This window comes from Dipodomys merriami, unplaced genomic scaffold, assembly GCF_024711535.1.
Source record: "Dipodomys merriami isolate MVZ:Mamm:240054 unplaced genomic scaffold, mDipMer1.0.p SCAF_5, whole genome shotgun sequence".
NCBI lineage: Eukaryota > Metazoa > Chordata > Mammalia > Rodentia > Heteromyidae > Dipodomys > Dipodomys merriami.
In genome coordinates this window covers 43,028,784-43,050,602 of record NW_027206068.1, presented here as the reverse complement: position 1 = coordinate 43,050,602, position 21,819 = coordinate 43,028,784, and the positions used below count along the sequence as shown (strand labels likewise).

General features: G+C 36.7%; 1 protein-coding gene across 11 annotated transcripts in view; it reads right to left on the bottom strand.

The window, feature by feature from the left end:
- The window catches only part of Ppp1r9a (protein phosphatase 1 regulatory subunit 9A), a 265,581-nt gene that overhangs the window by 33,316 nt on the left and 210,446 nt on the right, over positions 1–21,819 (bottom strand). For 10 of the 11 annotated variants that reach the window (XM_069996521.1, XM_069996524.1, XM_069996528.1 and 7 more), the window contains 4 exons: positions 16,739–16,792; positions 14,100–14,329; positions 12,876–12,972; positions 12,607–12,778 (listed from right to left, as the gene is read on the bottom strand). In XM_069996521.1, coding sequence (XP_069852622.1) covers positions 12,607–12,778; positions 12,876–12,972; positions 14,100–14,329; positions 16,739–16,792 — 553 coding nt within the window. The remainder of the gene's footprint in view (positions 1–12,606; positions 12,779–12,875; positions 12,973–14,099; positions 14,330–16,738; positions 16,793–21,819) is intronic. The other variant, XM_069996526.1, reaches the window with a different exon arrangement.

The window sequence follows — 21,819 nt, the reverse complement described above, 5'->3', positions numbered from 1 at the left end:
AACTCATGATTCCATTACTACTAAGGAGCTCCTACTGCTACTGTCAGACAGTCCAAATTATCAACATGGTATCTTTGCTTTTGCATCAGAGATCAGACGCAAACTGCTTGAGCACACACATGGAATTAGATCTACTAAAGATGCTGAAGTCTGAAAAGCAGCACTTTGAGTTCAATATCCAAGTGGCAATAACAAACTTTATGCAATTACCAATTTCTTTTTACATTTTTATTTTTTGTGTTAGTGCTGGGGCTTGAACTCAGGGCCCATATACTGTCTTTTCAATTTTTGGGTTTTTTTTTTGTTTTTGTTTTTTGCCATTCCTAGGATTTGAACTCAGGGCCTGGGCACTGTCCTTGAGCTTCCTTTGCTCAAGGCTAGCACTCTACCACTTGAGCCACAGCACCACTTCTGGCCTTTAATATTTATGTGGTACTGAAGAATCAAACCCAGGGCCTTCATGCATGCTGGGCAAGCAGTCTGCTACTGAGCCACATTCCCAGCCCCTTTTGAGCTTTTTTGCTCAAGGCTAGTGCTCTACCACTTGAGCTACAACCCCACTTCTGCCTGCCCCCTCATTTTTGGTGGTTAATTGAAGATAAGAGTCTCACAGACTTTCCTGCCCTGGCTGGCTTTGAACCATGATCCTCAGATTTCATCCTCCAGAGCTTCTAGGATTATAGGTGTGAGCCACCAGTGGCCAGCCAATTAACAATTTCTGATTATCTGAAAGCAAGAATCAGAGCCACTATATTTATAGCAGTGTTTGTAGCATTGACTGAACTATATACTTAATTGACTCAACCAATACTTTCATTTCTGGAAAGAAATTTTCTAAAAGAACCAGAAAAAACTAGAAACCAGGAAAAAACTAGAAGCAATTACCAAAAGACACAGCAAGTAGTATCCTTGGGACCATTAGATAGAGGAACTGAGCCCATGATGTGTGCTGCTGTGTCAGAACACATAACTATATGCTATCTTTTTCCATCCATTCAATTTAAGTATCAGATGTGATAACTCAATAGAACCTTGGGGTTCTACATTCTACTCTACCCTTATCTCTCACGTTAAGAGTGTTCATGCTGAAACAAGATTACTCACTTGAACCTATCGGTGGTATAGACTGGATAGAGTTCAAACATCTGCTATGGCTTAGGCTCCTTCTAGAAGGTCACTTTCATGTCTGGAAGTAAACTTCACTTCTACCTCCCTAAATGTTTATGATTTTACCTTCTGCACTAAACAAAAAATACATGTCCAGGGCTAACTGCATATTAGCAAAAGTATGTAACATCGGAAAGTAATTAACACCAACACTTGCTTTGTACATATCCCAGGAATAAGATTCTTACCCCCAAAAGAAAAAAATGTAGCTGTCAACAGGGCAGGAAAGATCCTAGTCACGCAATGCTTCAAAGTGATGTGCTACACTTGGCTGTCATTCATTCCTCACAGAGCTGTTAGTGCACAATACAATGATGTCCCTAAACCCCAAGCCTCAGTTCTTCCTTTCCCTCTTCTCTTCAGGGTATCTTGTTTTGTTGTCCATAGGGTCAGACTCTTATTCTTTCAGAACCTCCAGTCAGTGAAACAGACTACCTCTGACTCAATAGTAGCTAGAAATACAAAAGGGAAGACTTAACTACATAAATAAATATAGACAGATACATTCTGAGGAGACACACAGGAGCTAATGACAGAGCAGCATGCAGTGGGTGGCACTCCACCTCACCTGGATTTTCAGATGAGTTTCAATATTGCTTTAAATTGGATCCTCTAAAAGAATATAATGGATTTGATTATGATTTTAGCAGCTGTTATGAAAAATGCTCTATGAAATTAGGATGTTATATATCATATTATACAGGGACCAGCTCCCCACAGCAATGCTGTGAGTCATTCAGTTTCTTTCAGGGGATTGACGTTATTTTTGACGTAAATGGAATGCGGCCCCAGGATCAGATACAGGCAGCGAGGGAGTGAGGGGAATGGAGCAGCATAACAATGGGGTCCCTGTGCATCGTGATGTGCATTATCCCCCTCAAAACCAGCCATCCCTCGCTGCTGCTATTGTCAACTGAAATACTGAATACAATGAAGCACTTGGTGGCATTTCAAAACTTAAGCAGTATCTGCATATTATTCACAGTCATTACAAGTTCATAAAAAATGGACCTGCTGGGATTTGGGTTGGTACATCGTGCACTCAGGAGGTGGGTTTAAGCAGCTCAGAGAGAGGAGTAGACCTGAGTTAAGTCTTTCTTGAATAGAATCTACTAGCTACTATGCCACAAAAATTGGGCTATTTATCTAGCTTCTCAGAGGTCCCGTGGTGAGGATCTTCAACTGCAAAATGAGGGTGATAATGACATAACATAGTCACTGTATTATTATGAAGATTAAATGCATTAATAGATCAAAAGTGCTTAGAAGAGAATTAGATAATATATATTCAATAACTGTCTCTATTTGCTGACAAGAAGCGATGAGCTACACACGAGTAAAATAAGCTATTGAACAACTTGCACATTCATGAAACTATTTAGAAAACAGTAACACTTGGATGTATTTTCTAATGGTAAATGCATGCATGTAATTGCATAGAAAATATGGAAAGATCTTTTCCCACTAGACCATTAGATAAGGGGTTGTGGGTTAAATGACACTTATTGTGTTACTTCTGTTTTTGCATGTGTATTTTGTTTTATGTGAGTTTTTGCACTTATATATTACTTGTGTAATTACAATTAATTTAAAAAGGGGGAAACACATATTTAGCACATTTTCATTTAGAACCATCTCAAATCCATTCTAACTTAATTAGCTATGTCATTTTAGAATTTCTAATTCCAGATATTAATATGAGCCCAGGAAATGTCAAAATCCACGATACTGAGAAGGCTCTTCTTCCATTACATCTAGGGTGACTGTTCCTTGCCTTGGCTGACTGCCAGATGATGTGACCTAAATAAAGCCCTATGGCTTGGCTTCCAGGATTGTATCAAGAAGATGTATTGAATCAAATATCATGAGACTATGTTACATAACTGTGTGTCATCTTAAAACAGCATTTTGGTTAGGAACCTACCTATAGGCAACTTTCATCCTGAATTCAGTTGTAGTTGATTTCTTTGCAGTCATTAAAAGCTGCTCTGTTTTGTACTCCAGCTAGTATTTATGGAATTTTCTAGGAAGAGAATTTCTTACCACTTCATAAAAGTAGATTCTTTGAATTAGATTGACATTTTGGTATGAATTATTTAATTTGGTAATGGCTGAAGGAATATTGAAGCATTCTTTCCTACTAGTTCTTTACCCATAAATACAATCTGAAAAGTATCTGTATGGTCTTTGAAATCTAATTTGGTTATTTGTTTTAGTGCAATACTTTCCTGATGCAACTCAGTATCTAACTTAGCCATCTTTAGCATGAGATCAAGCTAAGCTCCTGTAGGGGTCCAAATTTTGCTGTCTGTATTTCCAGAGTGACTCTTCAGTAATGCCACCAGACTCACACAGAGGTATTAGCTGCCCCAGAAAAACAAATGACACATCATTTGACAATTGTACAAGTGCTTGATTTCTGAACATACTGAAAGATGCAGCATTTAGATTTGGACACTAGGAAAGGGCATTTAAGTATTGTGCAAGTCTTTCATTACCATCCATCTTTAGATTCTGATAGAGAGAGATCTGTAGAGTTGAAAACCAAGGAAATATAAAATCTAATCAAACAACAGAGTGGTTAGATCTTGCAGCCTTCGGGGAGAACGCCACCAAGAGGCCATGTGCATAATTGGGTATGGGAGGCAGGATATGTAATGTTCTCTTCTTGACACTGTGGTGTCATTGACACTACAATCATTGACAAGCATCTGCATTTTAATTCAGGCTGCCTTCAAGAATTAATCAGTTTCCCAGTCAAAAGTCTCTATATTAGTAACTTGAAGCATGCTAAGTAGGTGACCCCAATAATTACATATTGTAATATAAAAGATTCCTTGATTAGTGCAGGAAGAATTCAGCTCTCATGTCTCTGGTTGAAAGTAAATACAGCTACCTAATATGAGAGTTGTGTTCCTAAATACAGAAGTACCTTTAAACCATGAGAAGACTTAGTTAAATATAACATTAGAAACTGAAGAAAACTTAAAGCCCAAAGTAATTGTAAGTATACTTGGAGAAAATGTATAAGAATTTCTTAAGTACTTAGGAAGACTATAAATCTACCAACAATGCTTATATAGAAAATCAAATATAACAAATAAATTCAATTTTAAATGCATGTAGGTGTTTAATTAGCTAAGTGTATAAATAAGGAACTAAATATGATTTAAAAATCCATTAACAGCAATTTGCAAGCCAAATTAAAAAAAATAAAGAAGTAGGCTTTCAATCATGTCACGTGAATAAATCAAACATAAATTTTAAACTAAAATAAATGTTTGAATTACTTTTTGGGTGTTCAAAACCAGTGATCTAAAAACTTACAAACAATACTTTTCAGTGTGCTGATATTCTGATGTTTCCATTGTTTCCTCAGAATAACATTTTATTATAGTTCTTGGACATAATTACCATGCCATATAAACAAATTATTTCATGTTCACCTAAAAGAACTCAGTCATGTTCACCTAAAAGAACTTGATTTCTGGTATTAATTTTTAAAAAAGAAAAAGATCTAAGTATTTTGGGTACTGTATCTACTGATTCAATGTGGCTAGTACATTTTTTTTAGAACCATACACAGAGGAGAAATTTCTGATCCCAACTCCTGATAATTTATTTGCTTCAGTTTTCATTTTCCAGATGCTTAAACCCTCGTGGCTGATCATATTCTCTTCTTTATGAGATCTCCACTAGATCTCCTAAGGAAAATGTCATAGGAGCCCAGGGCAGCACCGCAGGGACAAGCCACACTGTATGGCGCCATCTTCCTTATTTAGATCTTTTTTCTACTCCAACTTCCTGAACTTTTCCTTTAGTCAGTTTTCTTCCAGCTGCACTATAAGCTCCCCTTCCAATCTACGTGATTAAAATTCCCTGGTCAACCATACCATACGCCTAATGGAAGACATACTTTGGAACATAGTTGTCTTATAAAGTTTCCTTAGAAAGGAATGATCCCATGTGGGTTAAAATCATCTTTTCTTCCAGAAGATCAGAATCTGTCTTATAGTCCTATTAAAAGAAGGGAAAATTCTAAAGCCAAAGCAAAATACCATGTAGTCCGCTTTTCCAAAAATGAACAGAAAATGTACTTAAAGCTCATTTTGACAAAATAATGTGTCCCCTACTGCAATAGCTAAAATGTCTGTTTTTAAGTGTGTGTGTGTAGTGGTGGAGGGGGGTCACTGGGGATTGAACCTGGGGCTTCCAGCATGTTAGGAAAGCACATTACTATTTGATCCATACCTACTTGTTGGCTATCTTTTGATACTACTGTATACTTTGGTATGATTTAAGGATTTGAAGGCCTTGAGAAGACAGTGAAAAATGAAGCAAGGACAACCATTGTTTCAACATATATCTCCTTTTAAATGTCTCATCAAGTAAAAGAAGTTTTGGTGGTTTCTATTTGGACAGATTCAAAATTTGCACAATAGTAGACAGGCAATTTAGGTGCTTTTTTTTTGTAAGAAGAGAGATACTGGCTTTAATGATATGCCAGAAAGTAATCAATAAATATTGATTTCCCATTCATTTGGCTTGTTCATTACATTTTTCCACAATGATTTTCTAGGAAATGCTCACTTTTTAATTAGTGACATTCAATGATATTTTACAGTCAAAATTATTGGTTTGTTAAATTAAAATAATAAATTTGAGCAGAAAAAGTAAAAATTATAAACTTCCTAAGAAAATTCTATCTGCATGTATGATTTTTAAAGCATGAGTCTATTCCAGAATTACTCCCTACCCCAGTTTTGAACTAACCAATGTGACAACTTGGAATAATTACCTCATTGCTCTGAGTCTAAATCCTAGGCTCCAGTGCTAAAAGTGAATGCTTAATGTACTCATGAACTCTATCAGGAAATAAATCTATAGAGAGAGAGTTAAGGGTCTAGGGTGGCCTCAATCTACAGGTATCTGAATCACATGCATTGAGGCTCAAGAGGAAAAACAAAAGAACAACAATGAAAAGTTTTCTTAAAGCAGTCCAATGACCTCCAGAACCTCCCTATTGATATAAATGCCTGGCTGGGTACATGTCTTTCTCTTCAACAAAGCTTACACAAATAGTTAAAGCCTAATATTCTTCAGCAGTTTTGCCAGTTACCTTCCATTTTCTTTACTTCAAAAATTTGACTTTAAAATTGTTTGTACAGAGCGTATGTCACATGGAAAAGAAAAATGTTCCTAGGCACCTCCATCAAGCCTAGTTATTCTGAAGCTCCTATGCCTTACTTCCAACTGTACCCTCTCCCCTTCTCCTAGTCATTATACAAATGCATTCCTAAAGACTACATTGATTGGTTTTGCTTTCTTCTAAGCTTTTATACATTTGGTAATGATTTGTACATAATCTGTGAATTGAAAGTTTGAGTTTTGCCTACCTGTATGTTGAAGGGTATGGTGAAAATAATTCATGTTTAAAATGCGGCTATAATGAATGCTTTTGCAGTGATTTAGTTGTTGTTTTGGGTGGCACTGGGGAGTGAACCCAGAACTGTGAAAACACTAGGCAAGTGCTCTAACATGAGCTACATCTCCAGCCCCAGTGGTGAACATTTGGATATGTCTTTGGTGCAAATGGCAAGAGTTCCTAGAAGGTGAATATATACTCCAAAGTGAACTTGTTGGGCTATGTAATTTGCACATCCTCCCTTTTACTGCATAATACCATACTGTTTTAACAAAACACTTCTACGATTTTTCCTTTTCTCCCTCTTCCCCATATGCTAGCTATCATGTTATTGTGAAATTTTGTATTTTCTAGTTATATTATTATTGCTAATGAGAGTGAGCATTTATGTTATTTATTAACCATTGGGTTTTCCCTTTTGTGAACTGCTTATGTGTTCTGTCCATTTTTTTATTCTTAGTTTTTAGTCTTAGTTTTTATTCTTAGTTGTGTCTTCTGATTGGTGTGGGGCCTTAACATATTCTCAGTGGTAATATTTTGTAATACATTATATGTGCTACAGTTTTCTTCTGTCACTATTTGGCTTCTCTATCCGTGCCTTTTGCAGGGTCTTTGGAAAATTAGATTTTTCTAGACCTTATTGTGGCCAAATTTATCAAAATTTTCCTATGTTTTGGAATTTTATACTTGGAGATATGCACATATTATATTTTCTTACAAAAGCTTTAAGTATTGCCTTTAGTATCTGAGGTTTAATACCTTTGGAGATTGTTTCGTTATGATGTGTGGTGGGGTGTGATGTTATTGTTTTCAGAAGGCACAGATGGTCAAGTTTCTCAGAACCATGCATGAGGCCATCCTGTCCACAGCTGCAGGTACATCCCACTGCCACAGTGACACAGATTTATCAGTCTGGACTTTATTCTGCTGCACTGATTTACTTGCCAGATGCTAGAGACCCACCACCTTGATCATTTTTGCTTCATAATGAATGTTGTATTTGGAAGAATAGGTCATCTTATTCTTCCTTGGCAATATCGTGACTGTCTTGGGCCAAATTTTTTGTCCACTTAGGAAATATCACATCCAATTCTAAAGGCCATTTCTTCAAAATGTCTTTTTAATTCTGGTTGAAATTGTAGCTTAATTAAGCCTCAGGAATGTTAAAATCCTAAGGCTAGCTTTCTCCTCCTACTACAGAGATCTTCATTGTCTTCCTTTCTGAGGGCCTTGAGTATCGTTTGCTGAATTCTGCTCTAGCTCTCTCTGTATTATAAAGTTAAATTGGATCTTGTTAGCATAATACATTCTCTTGTTGTTTGAACTGATTCTTTTTTTTAAAGAACTATTTTTATTGTAAAGATACTGTACAGAGGGGTCACAGTTACATAAGTCAGATAATGAATACCTTTCTTTTTTGCTCCTTTGTTGCTGTTTTTGATTTCTGTATGCTTTGTCTTGTATATGTTTATCTGTTTGTGGAGGGGAAGGGGGAACACAGAAATGGTGGGACAAAGGCTGAACTAATGCAGCAGTGACACTAGACACTGTTGAAAAGGAACTATACAAGTTGTTGGAGAAGGGGGAGGGGGCTTTAAGGAGGAAAAAACTGGGAGAAAATAAGGGAAGAGATGATTCTTAAATGATTCTTATTTTACTAAATTCTATGACTTTTGAATGTTTTCATTTATTCAGAAAATATTCAGGAAATCAGAGAACAATGGCAACTTTGTGCCTTTCTTTCAAATCATTTCTTTTCCATATCTGGTAGTTCTTGCTAGGACCCCTAGGTTAGTAGAGAATAAGAAGCAATAGTACACTTAGTGGTGAAATATTAAAAGCATTGTTAATTTTTAAATTAATTCTTGATTTCATGTAATATGATGTTTGATGGAGACTTCTGCTAAATTCCCATTATTGAAGTAAGGAAGTTTCTCCACAGTTTTAGTTAGATAGAATTTATTATTTATGAATCAGTATTAAACTTTATTAAATGTTTATCTTTACCCATGGAGATAATTGCGTTCATTTTTCTTCTGGCTAATATGTGAATTATGAGATTTTCTAATGTTAAGTGAATGTTATGTTCTTGCATAGATACAAGTTGGTCATGATAAATTATATTTTTAAATTACATTTCTGGATTTGGCTTGCTAATGTTTAACTTAGGATATTTTAACAGTTTTCAGTATAACTGGTTTTCCTCAACAACCTATCTTGAGCCTTGAGATCATCTTTGAATCATTTTTATTCCTTCTGAAGTACATCTTTTAGACATTTTCTAAGGGCTTCCTAGAAAATTCTTGGGATTGTCTTGTCTGAAATGTACTTCTGTCTATATAATTTTATTTTTGTTTTGTTGAGACAGTGTCTTTCTTTGTAGTCCAGGCTGTCTTCAAACTTACAGTTCTAACTTCCTTTGCCTCCTGTGTGCTGGAGTTACAGACATGTACCACTAGTCTCAGTTTTCTATTTTATTTTTAAAGACACTTTTTTTTTTTTGCCAGTCCTTGGGGCTTAAACTCAGGTTCTGGGTTTTGTACCTAAGCATTTTAGCTTAAAGCTAACATTCTACTATGTGGGGTACAGCTCCATTTTTGGCTTTATAGTGGTTAATTGGAGATAAGAGTCTCACGGACTTTCCTGCCCTGCCTAACTTCCAAGTGCAATCCTCAGATCTCAACTTCCTGAGTAGCTAGGATTACAGGTCTCCCCACCTTTTAAGGACATTTTTTTTTGCTAAATAAATAGATTGACAGTTATTTTCTCTAAGTATTTTGAAGATATTGTTCTGTTGTCCTCTGGCCTTCAGTTTTAATGTAATCCAGTTTCAGTATAATTCTTTCATTGGATACTTAAATGTCTTGATACTGTCAGTGTTTTCACTCTGTTTTAGTGTCTCTTCATGTCATAAATACAGATTTGTTTTTATTTATTTCATTTAGAATTATTTAGGTTTTAAAAATCATCTATCCTGAAATAGAAGAAATCTTTAAAAAATCATCTATCCTGTAAATATGTCCTTTAAATCTACCTCTAAAAACCTATTTTAAAAAAATGTATTAGTTGATAAAAATGACATCCATATAAAGTAGTGCACTGTACCATAAGTGGTAACTTACTATTAGTTGAAATTAATTAAAACTTTCTTAACTTACAAGGAAAGGTTTCCATAGTTTGTACACCTGGAGAGTTATAAATGAATTAAGATCAATGATAATTATAAAATTTCACAGTAGTGTGGAGTTCGTCTAGCTAGTAGTTGGGCTTGGTAAGTTTATATCTGGTGGTCCCATAAATTAGACGAAGGAAAGAAATGCCTAAAGAAAAAAATGACAGTATCAATTTGAGATTCTAAGAAAAACTATTATAAAAACCAGCATTACAAAGAATTCTAAAGGAAGGAATACAATCTGAAGAAATCCATCAGAATCAAAGAAACACATCAGATGAAAATCACTAGGAGATCAATTTAGTAAACAGAGGAAGAGGAATAAAACAAAATACAGAAAATCAAGAAAATGGCAGGAAACATGACACATCTCTCTATAATAAACCTAAACATTAGTGAACTCAATTCTCCAATCAAAAGAAGAATAGCAAATTGGATCAAAAAACAAGATCCATCTAGAATCTGCTTTTCGTTTGCGGTTATTTTTTTAATTGATTAAAGCTTCCACTAATTACGATATATGTTCTTTAATATATTACCTGTATGTCGCATTTATTGAATAAATAAAAGATATTAATCTCTGATCTTAGGTAAAAGAATTCAGATATAGACATTGGCACCATCATAAAGGTTGTCTAGCTAATTTATGATAGAAAATAGCACCATTGCAAAAAGAGAAGGAGAAGCACCGTCTTAAAGCATAGGGCCTTTCTTTTTTCCATCAAAAATCATTATAAGCCGGACACCAGTGGCTCATGCCTGTCAACCAGCTACTCAGGTGCTTGACATCTGAGGACTGCAGTCCAAAACCAGTTTGGGCAGGAAAGTCTGTGACGTTAGACTTTTGTGGGTTTTTTGTCGGTCGTGGGGCCTGAACTCTGGGCCTGGGCGCTGTCCCTCAGCTCTTCAGCTCAAGGCAAGCACTCTACCACCTGAGCCACAGCACCACTCCCAATTTTCTAGTGGTTTATTGGAGATAAGAGTCTCGGGCTGAGCTGGCTTTGAACTGGGCTCCTCAGATCTCAGCCTCCTAAGTAGCTAGGATTACAGGTGTGAGCCACCGGCACTCAGCTGTGAGACTCTTATTTCCAATAAATTACCACTAAGCCAGAAGTGAGCTGTGACTCAAGTGGTAGAGCACTAGTTTTGAGCAAAAAAAACACCCAGGCCCTGAGTTCAAACCCCAGGACTGACATTAAAAAAAAGTAAATAAAATAAAAATGAAAAACCCTTACATCAACTGAGAGTTATTGTAACTGTGGTAAATTTTTACATGGCTTCAAAAAATTCAATATTGAGAGCCACATAATTATCCAGCCCTAATCAGGGAGCTCTGTTCCAGAAGAACAGAGACCCACATGATGAAACTGCTACTTAAGTTCTTTCCTCCTTCCTGCCTCCTCATCTTCTCTTCTTTCACCATTTCTTTCTGTTCCAGTATTTCATTCACCTGTAACTGACAGTCCTTCTGCTGCTATCTGAGCTACCTCAAGGCCCCAAGCTTGCTACAGCCCTCATCTTAACACTCGCGATCTTGGAAAGGAGGTGAGAACTGGGCAGTCGTGGGAGCTGAAGCAGAGAACACTGCAAGCCTGGGACCCACGGTACAACGAAAGGAGGTAGGATGTCTTTCAATGCTGAAAGATTGTGTGAGGAAGTCCACAGCCTCCCTCTCTTTGCTAAGCCTCTGGTTCTTCTGCGTTCCCTAGCAACAGAAGCAAAGGATCAATTTGGAAAGGTGTTTTCCAGAGCATTCTATCTAGCTCCTGACCAGACTATTTGAGTTTATGTGATCAAGCAATTGAAATTCAAGGAGATTTGTTACTGACTGCTTGGCAACACTGCTAGAGCAACACCTTCGGCTCTGTGTGCCACCAGTGTGCAAGGACGAATTCCACCTCTATTGCACAAGTGGGGACTGGTTTCACTAAGAATTAGTAGTCTCCCCACCTCACAGGGGACCAACAGTGTTGCTAGGGAAACTGGTAATTATGTGGCAAAACGGAAGGCATAGAATGGAAAAAGCGTTCAGAAGAAATACAAAGTTTAGATCCAAATCAGCATGTTAATAGAACAACTCGCTGATCTTCCGCAGTCATATAGTTTAATAAATACCATTAGCTACAGGTTTGACAAGATATAGCTTTCTAAATGGAAAGAATTGGATAGTAACAGAAAGCTGTGGGTTACTGATTGCATTCTGTGTCACAGCAAGAACACATATTTTTAATAAACTACAATCCATTTTAACACACTCAAAAGGTTTTAAAAAAAGCCCACATTAGTTTGGTTTCTGACCTTTTTTAGAAAAGGCATTAATCATATAGTGTCCCAGGTATATAATTCCATATATTCAAATAAAATCATTTTTGGGGGAGCCTCATAGACTAGGTCATTCCTGGGAAGGGAAGAAGAAAGGATTATCACTATTTTTGTATCATTCATTGTAAAGCCAACCCAGAGAGGTTAAGTTATCTTCCTGAGGTCACACATTTCCTCAGTTACAGTAGTGTTGTTGCTAAATTGTCCTTTTGAGGTGTCCAAAGGCATTTTGGCAATGAATGGATTCAAAAGTCTAGACATGAGTTTCATTTTAATACAGACATTTCCAATACTTTTCATTTTTAATGGCCACAGGTTGAGATTCTATTAAATGCTTATATGAAGGCATTTAATTTTGATAAGATAAAAGGTAAAAGTCAGACTCCCACTGTGATAAGACTTTCCTTATTTCTCAGAATAGGCAGGCATTTTCCACCTTTGAACCTGTGGGCTGGAAAAAGGAGACAAGCCCAAATTACACAGTCTTTAAAAGTTATTTTTGAGGTTGGGTTAAACAAACCTTGACTTAGGCCATCCTGACAAGATGTATGCTCAACCTCCACATTCTCCATGCTGTCTCCTTTACAGACTTCCCCAAGAGATGTTCTTCTCTCAAAGATGTTGTTGTTATTGTTCACTTGAGTCCCATTTTGCTTAAGTAGTCTGAATACCTCAGCTTCCAAATCTCTAATCTAGGGGGGGAAAAATCCATTCATGAACTCTTCATCCATCACCCTGCTCCCAGTATTCAAATGGTCTCTCACGGGTAGCTTCGAAAATACAACTCACCCTCACTTGGAGGCCTTGAACTTCCACAATGTGAGCTTTTTCCAGATCTTCTAGTTTCTTCCTTTCTACTTCCTGTCTTTTGAGGAAGTCAAGTTCTCTTAAGAAAGAAATAAAAGATCCGATTGTAATTAATGTGAACATTCTTATCTGGAGCCTTAAAACTGCAAAGTGGGACAGACGGAGGAGCAATAACTCCATTCTGAAAGCTGAGACCAGAATATAAAGATTTGGAAAATGTTATTATAAAATTATTACATAAAAGAACTGGGTATGATGTTTTTTGGTGAAAAGTTACAACAGTGATACACTGAATTCACAGTACCAGGGAATAATTTCCTTCTTTTTAACAACAAGGTTTTCATGGCAGTCTCTTTTAAACATTAAAAATATTATTTCCATGACAGGAAAGAGAGCTATGATGAGTCTGATGCAACGACATAGCTTCTCAGGCTTGGTATGGAAGATTACATTTTATTTTAGCTAGCCAAAAACAAATTGAAACAAAAAAAAATCCTAAAAAAAAAAAAAAAACTCTAGTAAAATCCTTCTGGTCATTTCCTGTAACATTACACCCAAATGTAAGTGGTAGAAGCAAAGCAGCTGTAGCCCAGAAAAGAGTTGCTGAAAGGCAAATGCTGAGTGTGGTGATGGAGTCACACTATAGTGAACAGCATTTGTGATTTTTTTTTTCCCCAACAAATGAGAAATGCAGAGAGGCCAGGGGAAGGGGAGGGGAGTGTTTAGGGAGTTGGCTGGGTCAATATTTACAGTGCATGCACTGAGGGGAAGTCTGCAGTTACTGATCCTGTAGACACACATTGAAGTAGCCTGATCTAGGTTCCAAGTGTTCCTTTGCATATCCCATATCCCATATGAAGGCATTATTCACAGCTTCAATGGGGGCTTCTTGCTCTTCAATCAGAAATGTTCACAAGGAAATAAAGAAATTCAAAGTTTGAATAGTAACTATCAATCAAAACACTAGGAAGCAAATATTAGGGATTAGTATGCAATGTTAGAAGTTTGTATACAAACCCTACTCTCATGTAAAAAATGATAAAAGTAATTTTCAAAATATAATCACTAAGTCCAGAATTAGTGATGAGTTCTGAAAGAGAAAATCCTGAGATCATCTTTTCATGCCACTAAATGTGACGGAGCATTTGAATATAAAACCTTCATTGGACACACATAAAACTATTCTTTAGTACAGAAGCTGCTTACTTTTGTTGAAAATCCTTGATCAGTTTCTTTGCCTTGTTGTATTTCTTTTCTAAGGCCTGATACTGGCTTTGAGTCTCTTTGAGATGCTCATTCACTGTGTGGCATAATGTTTGAGCCTCGATCCAGTAGCTTTCCAGCTTCAGCATTCTTTCTTTATTCTCTTCTATGTTCTGCTGGAGCTGGTTTTTTTCAAGTTCCCACCTTACTTTTTCATTCTCTGCCGCTTGCAGCTGGAGAAAGTAAATGGAAAGACAAGAGGACTTGGTTATTGCATATTTTGGGTCGAATCACATTGCTATGTATACTCAATCATAAAACACCTGAGATGAGAAAAGCAGTTATTATTTTCCATAATCCCATAGAGGAGAAAATGGAAGTCTTGAAAAATAATAAAATACAGATTTGTTACCAACTCCCACAAACTCTCCTTTAAGCCATACTAGTTGGATTTCTGTAAGTAGGAAAGGGCATTTTTGAGTTTGGTTACATCTGCTGACTGTCAAGCCATTTTCTTTTTTTTTTTTTGTAAATATAAAATTATATAAAATTAACTAGGAAAGAAGCAGGAGAAGGCCAATGAAGAGAGGCAGAACCAATGTGGTGTAAGGTTAAGAAGGTTCTGTCAAGTCAATCAGCTTAGATTTGAACCCACTTCTGCCATTACTGTCCATTAAAACTTGAGCAAGTGATGGAGTTGCTCTCATAGTCAATGATATCATTCATACAGCAGACTTGTGAGAGGAGACCAATATGCTTGGAATAGCTCCTCCGACTAGTATTTGTGACTGGTTTGCTATGATTACTTTGCTTTTTTAATCTTCTGATAATAGTACTATGTTGTTTATTTCAATTTATACGAATATAGTCTGTAGTTGATTATACCAGAGACAGTGTGATAAATTCCTAGATCTTTATGAGCTCCAATTCATGTAAGAGTACAAAAGGGAATTATCAGCAAAACTACAAATTAGTAACGGAAAGGCTGTCTACAGTTTCTGTTTCCAAGTATCTTTCAAAATACATGCCACCCTGGCCCAACATCCTCAGTTTTATGGACATTTAACAAGGATCATTGAAGTGGGGGGCTAAAAGTCACTTATGAGCACCACCACTCTGGTCTCCAAACTCGTGCTTTATTTTCTTCTTGGGTCTTCTTTAAAGTTAAAAAATATAGTCATTATAAACTATCTCTTCAAAATTAAGACATTCCAAAATCAGATAGCATTTAGAGAATGGAAACATAGATTTACATATGTACATATATATTTATATGTAAGACATGTATACTTTCTGTGTAAAATTTTAACTGAATACATTTGTTAAATGGATTACAAATTTTAAAAGTAACCCACACTACTCCCAAATCAGAAATTCTATTACTAATATCAACAGTAAACATTGTCAGTTAATATGTAGCTATCATATACCAATGTAACAGTAAAAAATGGTAATTTATCGTGTTTTCTAAATTAAACACTTATAATCTTACACTAAGCTTTGTTAAAGCCTTTAAGCTCACAGAATCTTTTTCCTCTAATTATAAACAACAATTAAAAAAGTACCTTCTACTTTTCTGTCAAGAAACTATTTCAATTTAAAATAGGACCATTTTTCCTGCGTCTTTTATTAAATAATACTTTGTATTTTATTAAATATACTTTGTTGTTTATTTACCAACCACTACTAATTCAAAAAATTGCTATTCACAGTGCTTGCCTGACACCATGAATGATGTATAGACATGTTTTGACTAAAGAGCTCTGGAGTATATTAGCTAAGAATATCATTTAGCCAAAACAGCCTTGCTAATTCACCTCAATTTAAAACACATGGAAAAATCAAAACAATCATTCAATGTGATTAAGGAAACAAATAATTAGTGGTGGGAATAATTATGTCTTAATTTTCAAAAGATCAGAGAAACAATAAAGAATCTTATTTAAAGTTATTCCAAAGATATTCTTAAACTTTTGAAATGATTTTTTTCGCCAAAACTAAAAACAATTGCTAGGACTGTGTCTCATCCAAGTGCCTTGTAACCTGTCAATCAAAAATGTCCTGTTGAATTTTGTATTATTTCACATATAGACTAAAAATATATGCTGCTTTTTATCAAAATTTTTCCTCCCTACCATCTAAAAACACTGAACTAAAGTTGCCTAAAAACTTAGTGTAATACTTGGCACCTAAAATCAGTTATGCAATATATCATGTTAAGTTTATAATTCTTAGAAACTATCTTTTATCAGAAATAGTGCTGTATATTAAATAGTATGTTTCTGATCAATAAGCTAAAAATGAATATGTGATTAAATCTACTTATAATAAGGTAAACAAAAAGAAGGTAAGATGTATCAGGTGACACTTAAAGAATTAGTGACTCTAATATACTTCAGAGAACTACTGCAAATAGTGCTTCTCGAAGAAATCTTGAGTAAACTGACCACATATGTGCGTGCTGAGTGCAGACATGTTTTGCTCCCCAAGGGTATATCCATGTATGCACTAACAGTGGAAATGACCTGGTCACATCTGTGTTCTCTCATGTGCACAGGAACAAACCCATTAGCCAGAGGGCTGGATTCATTCACAGTAGATGAATTCTGAACACAATTCAAGTACCATGTATTGGGGCTTACCTTGCTCTTCAATTTTTGAATCTCTGCTTCTGTAACTGCATGTTTGATTTGCAACTGAAAAATTGAAAAGAAAAAAATCTCAAGTACTATGTTTTAAAATCTTCATCATCTGGGAGAATACCTTATTTCATAGTAAAATGCCTGGCAAAAAGTTCTGCAGAGCAGCAAGTTGTAAATGAAACGTCTAGTGTGTTAAAAAGGAATCACAGGCTGCAAACTAATTAAACACTGGGTTTATGGCTCATACTCCTAACAAAAGATTAGGTTACCAATTTAATTGTTCAGGGGCCAAAAAAGAAGAAAACACATTTCTTGTATTCTTTGCAGCTCTTCCTTTATGATTTGAGTGTCCAGATACTGTTTCTTTGCTGAGCCTAGCTGGCTGAAATGCTTAAAAGTCAGTCGGTGGGAGACAAAATGAACATTCAATTCCACATCTGGAAGAAAGGTGGCGCTGTGGATCTGCGAGTCGCTTGCACATCTTGACCAGCAAGCAGCTCAGCGGCAAAGCGGGAAAGAGGATACGAGATTTATATATAGATATATTTTTTTACGTTGAAATTTTAGATTGTTTTTCATTTTTTAGTTTATTGTAGGAAAGCTATAGATTCAGACTCATGTCTTCCAAAATACCTACTTGCATTGGAGATTTAGACCCAAAAAAGCTTGAATCGCCATATGTTTGCTTTGGCTTGCCCCTCCCCCACATTTTCTCCATAAGGGAAGAACAATCAATGAATCATTCATTTCCTTAAGGGATAAATAAACATCCTCCAATTTAAGGAAAATAATCTGTATGCTGACAATTTCTTCTCTGAACTCCCCAGAGCCGGATGACTCTGGAATGCAGATTTTATTTATTTATTTGCCTATTTTGAAGCATGTGCAATTTCCATCAATTGCAACTACCCAAAGCAGATCTGCAGAAGCCTCTGCAGACTTGAATGTTTTTGCCTTTATGCATATGAATACTGCCCCTAAGTGTGGCACAGAAAGACTATAAACAGCATCCCATCACTTTGGTCAGGCTGTGCCACTAAATTGATTTGCCATAAACTTTTTAAGCTCTTATTCAGAGCACTTTGGATTTAGAACTGTTTGAGAAGTACTATAAAGTTGTGCTACTACTATAATCAAGTAAGTCTACAAAGTGTTGTTTTTTGTTTTCCCAGAAGCAGAGAGAGGAATCTGCTGACTGAGGAATGAACGAAATGGGGAATGCTTAGAACCTCCGGAGCACCCCATAAACTCAGCTCTCTTCTGTGTACTTCTTTGTCTCTATGAGGGAAAGAGGGAAGAATTCAGGATAGGTCGATTCAACACTCAGGTGTAGGTGGTTGGTGGCCCAGACCCAAGCTCCAGGTGCCTGGCCCAGTGCTCCCTCTTCTTGCTTTCTGTTCTCCTCCTGCTCTGGAGACCATGCAGTCAGCTTGGCCTCCACTGCTGCTGAGGGTGACTATGAAATTACTATAAATCGGGCTGTGTCTGTTTCTATGGCTTTTGTCACTTTCAGTCTTTGGGACCTGGTTATTCTGGACATCTTGTTGAGGTCCCTATTACTCCATCATCACTGGATCCTGAGGCTTCTGGGGTGCTAATAATAGTCTCTAGGCCAGAGGCCTCGCCCTCTTAGTTTCTTTCTGACTGTCCCCTTTTTGGAAGTACAGGGTTTTGGACTTAAGTCCTTGCTCTTGCTAGGCAAGTGTCCTGCCCCTTGAGCCAGGTTCAAGGCCTCTTTTTAAAGTTACTTTTCAATAACTGGGGTTTATGCCCAAGTTGACCCAGATTCCTATTTATACTGAGTAGCTGGCATAACAGGAATACATACCATGCTCAGCTTTTATTGGTTGAGAAGTGAGTCTTACACAATTTTTGCCCAAGTTGTCCTTGAGTTATTAGGAGGTTTTCGTCTACTGTGTGCTAAGTGTGTAGAGTTCCTGAACTTTCTTTTGCTCAGACTAAATAAACTCATCTCAATTTACTATGTGCTAGTTATTGCATGAGCAACTGAGCCTGGTGCATCCTAGTTTCTTACCACAGTCCTGGGGTACAGGCTCATTCACGTGCCGTTAGCAGATGCTCATAGTGTTAGTTTCCAGAAAGGCACCTATCACTATCTTCCTTCATGACTAAAAATAGAGTAAGATACAAAAGACATGGCAGTGTTGTTCTAAAATCCCACAAAATTCTCTTGCACCTAATTGAAGAGGTGTGTGCCTATTCAAAGCCCTAATATATAGATGTGTCTTTTCCGAGTCTGACAATGCCAGGCCATCTAGCTGGATAAGTCTGATGCCCAGTGAGTCCAACTGTAGCCCCCTCATGAGCATACTAATACAAATGCTGGACTCATTCCAGACATGGGAACACTGGGGTTCAGAGAAGTCAACAGACTTGGGTCCATTTTCCCCAGTGAAGCACCATTAAAACTAGGACTAGAACCCAGATGTCTTGGTTCTGATCCAAAGCCATTTTCCTTAGGAAAAAAAGGATGAACTTAACAGGCACTTAAGGATGAGCTGCTATGTGAAAGAAGAACATAGTATCCCTAATAAGTATCAGGCCAATATAAATGCATAAAATAAAAACATTTATAGACATAAATATATAAGGTGAATAGACACACACATGGAATTATTTTCCAGGGAGACACTACCTCCATGCAAACATGCCAGGGCACCCAGAAAATCCATTCCCATAGACATCTCTACTGACAGGAACTGCTGCAAGTAGTTTTTTCTTCTATTATGTGCCAAGTGGGCAGAGTTACTGAACTTTCTTTTGCTCAGACTGAATGAACTCATCTCAACTTACCATGCACTAACTTCCCTTATACTCTCTTTCCTCCCCTATAAAATGCTATGTTTCACAGTTTATAACATTCCTTATTTGAAGGTTAAATGAGAAATCTGTGTAAACCATTGGCTAACACAGAATAATCCCTCAATGTAGTTAGTCAGGATCTCACACACGCATACACAAAGTATCTAACAAACTAACTTATTATTATCCAATTTTCCCTCCCAGTTAAAAGTGTTGAAGGATGTAAAATGTCACACCTGAAATAAAACTCATACCCTGATTTTATTTGAAGGGGAGCATAAAATCCAAAGGCCATTTTTTTTTACAGTGAACTTTGCACTGTGGACAAATGCCAGGCCTTATTTTCTTGGTCATTAACTCCCAGGAGGGTACCAGGTCTATAGCCTGCAACTTTCTTTTGCTCAGGTCACTGTGACCTCAGTAAATTGTTTCTCTAGGCTGGAGGAGAGAAACTATGAGGTGGTTCCTGTCCTACAAGTGTGATACTTGTGAAACAATGAGCCCCGAGGAAGTTGTCATTGTTTCAGTGTGTGGATATTCTCATCATAAATATATAAATAAGAAAGTGAACTAAAAATGCAAAGGAACCTATCCCCTCAGATAGCTACATCATTGGTAGTAAGTTCTCAGGTGAGGCAAGGAGAAAGAAGGAAGGAAACTGCTCCTGGATATCTCAATTAGCCTTCTGTCCTCTAGGGAGTAGATCATTGCTTTGTTCTCTTTGTTGTCTCTCAGATCCAATGGTGGGTCCAAGCATCCAGAATAATAGGCAAGATTGGTGTGAGATACCTCCAACTCATAAGAGGCCAACTTTACCCAAGAGTGGCTTCCCCCAAAGAGGTCAGTGTCTCTTAATACACAAGACCAATCTCTTTCATCTACTTTGACATCTTTAACATGTATGACACAGACATCTATCCCAGAATCTTAGCTGCAATAATCCTATGATTCTTAGATTTATCATTCTGTATGATTACTTGTTTTTTAAATTTTCTATTTATTTCTTTCAAAAAGATGAATATGCAGCATGAATGCATACGACTGAATCACAAATATAACACAATATATAACACAAAAATAACACAAATATAACTACTAGAAACACAACTTTATAACAGAAATATACATATCATATACATATGTATAAATATACATATTTATAAATAAATAAATATATATAAATATACATATCAGCTCCAACTTTTTTTTTAATTTAATTTTATTTTATTTGTGAACATACTGTACAGAGGAGTTACAATTACATGGGCAGGATAATGCGTACATTTCTTACCAAGCATTGCAGCCTCCTCCTTTGTTTACCCTTCACATCCCTTCCCAGCCTCCCCCGTCCCCCCCAATTCCAATCCTTCTCCTTCCTCCCCCTCTCCCCCCCCCCCCCCGGCACCAACGTTGTAAAACTCGTTTTGGACATGACAACTTATACTTCTCATTGTTGCAATGGGTCCACCTGTATCCTTAAACAACTGGTTTTTCCCCATCTCCTCCACAAGTTATACTGACATCAAATATAGTGAAAGCAGGGGTTATACTGTGGGGGAGGGACATACAAAGCAACAAAGAGATAATCTTATAAATGCGTTAGAAACACATGCATGAAAGAAAAAAACATTAAAATACACATCTAAGGGTTCATTTCCCTGACATCACATTATCTGACCTTTTCCGCTTGACTCATACATATACTAGATATTACAAATAAGGGAAACCATGGGACCTATGTTTCTTTGGGCCTGGCTTACTTCACTTAATATAATTTTTTCCAAGTTTTTCCATTTCCTAACAAATGGTGCAATGTCATTCTTTCTGATGGAGGCATAGAATTCCATTGTGTATATATACCACATTTTCTTGATCCATTCATCTACTGAGGGGCATCTGGGTTGGTTCCATATCTTAGCTATGGTAAATAATTCAGCTGGAACTTTTGCCTCCCTCTGATTATCCTGGCCAAGCATGGAAAACATTTTTTAAGTGAAAAACATCTTAATAGGAGAGATTTAAGAGGATTCTGGTATCTTCTCTCCCTCTTTTTCAGCTTATACTAGAGTTTGAACTTAGGACCTGGGTACTATCCTTGAAATTCTTTGTCCAAAATGGTGCAGCACTATGCCACAAGCCAGAGCTCTATTTGAGGAAGTTTTTTAAAATTTATTTTAGGACCTTTTTTTTTTTTTTGGTCCAGTCGTGGGGCCTGAAGTCTGGGCTTGGGCGCTGTCCCTCAGCTCTTCAGCTCAAGG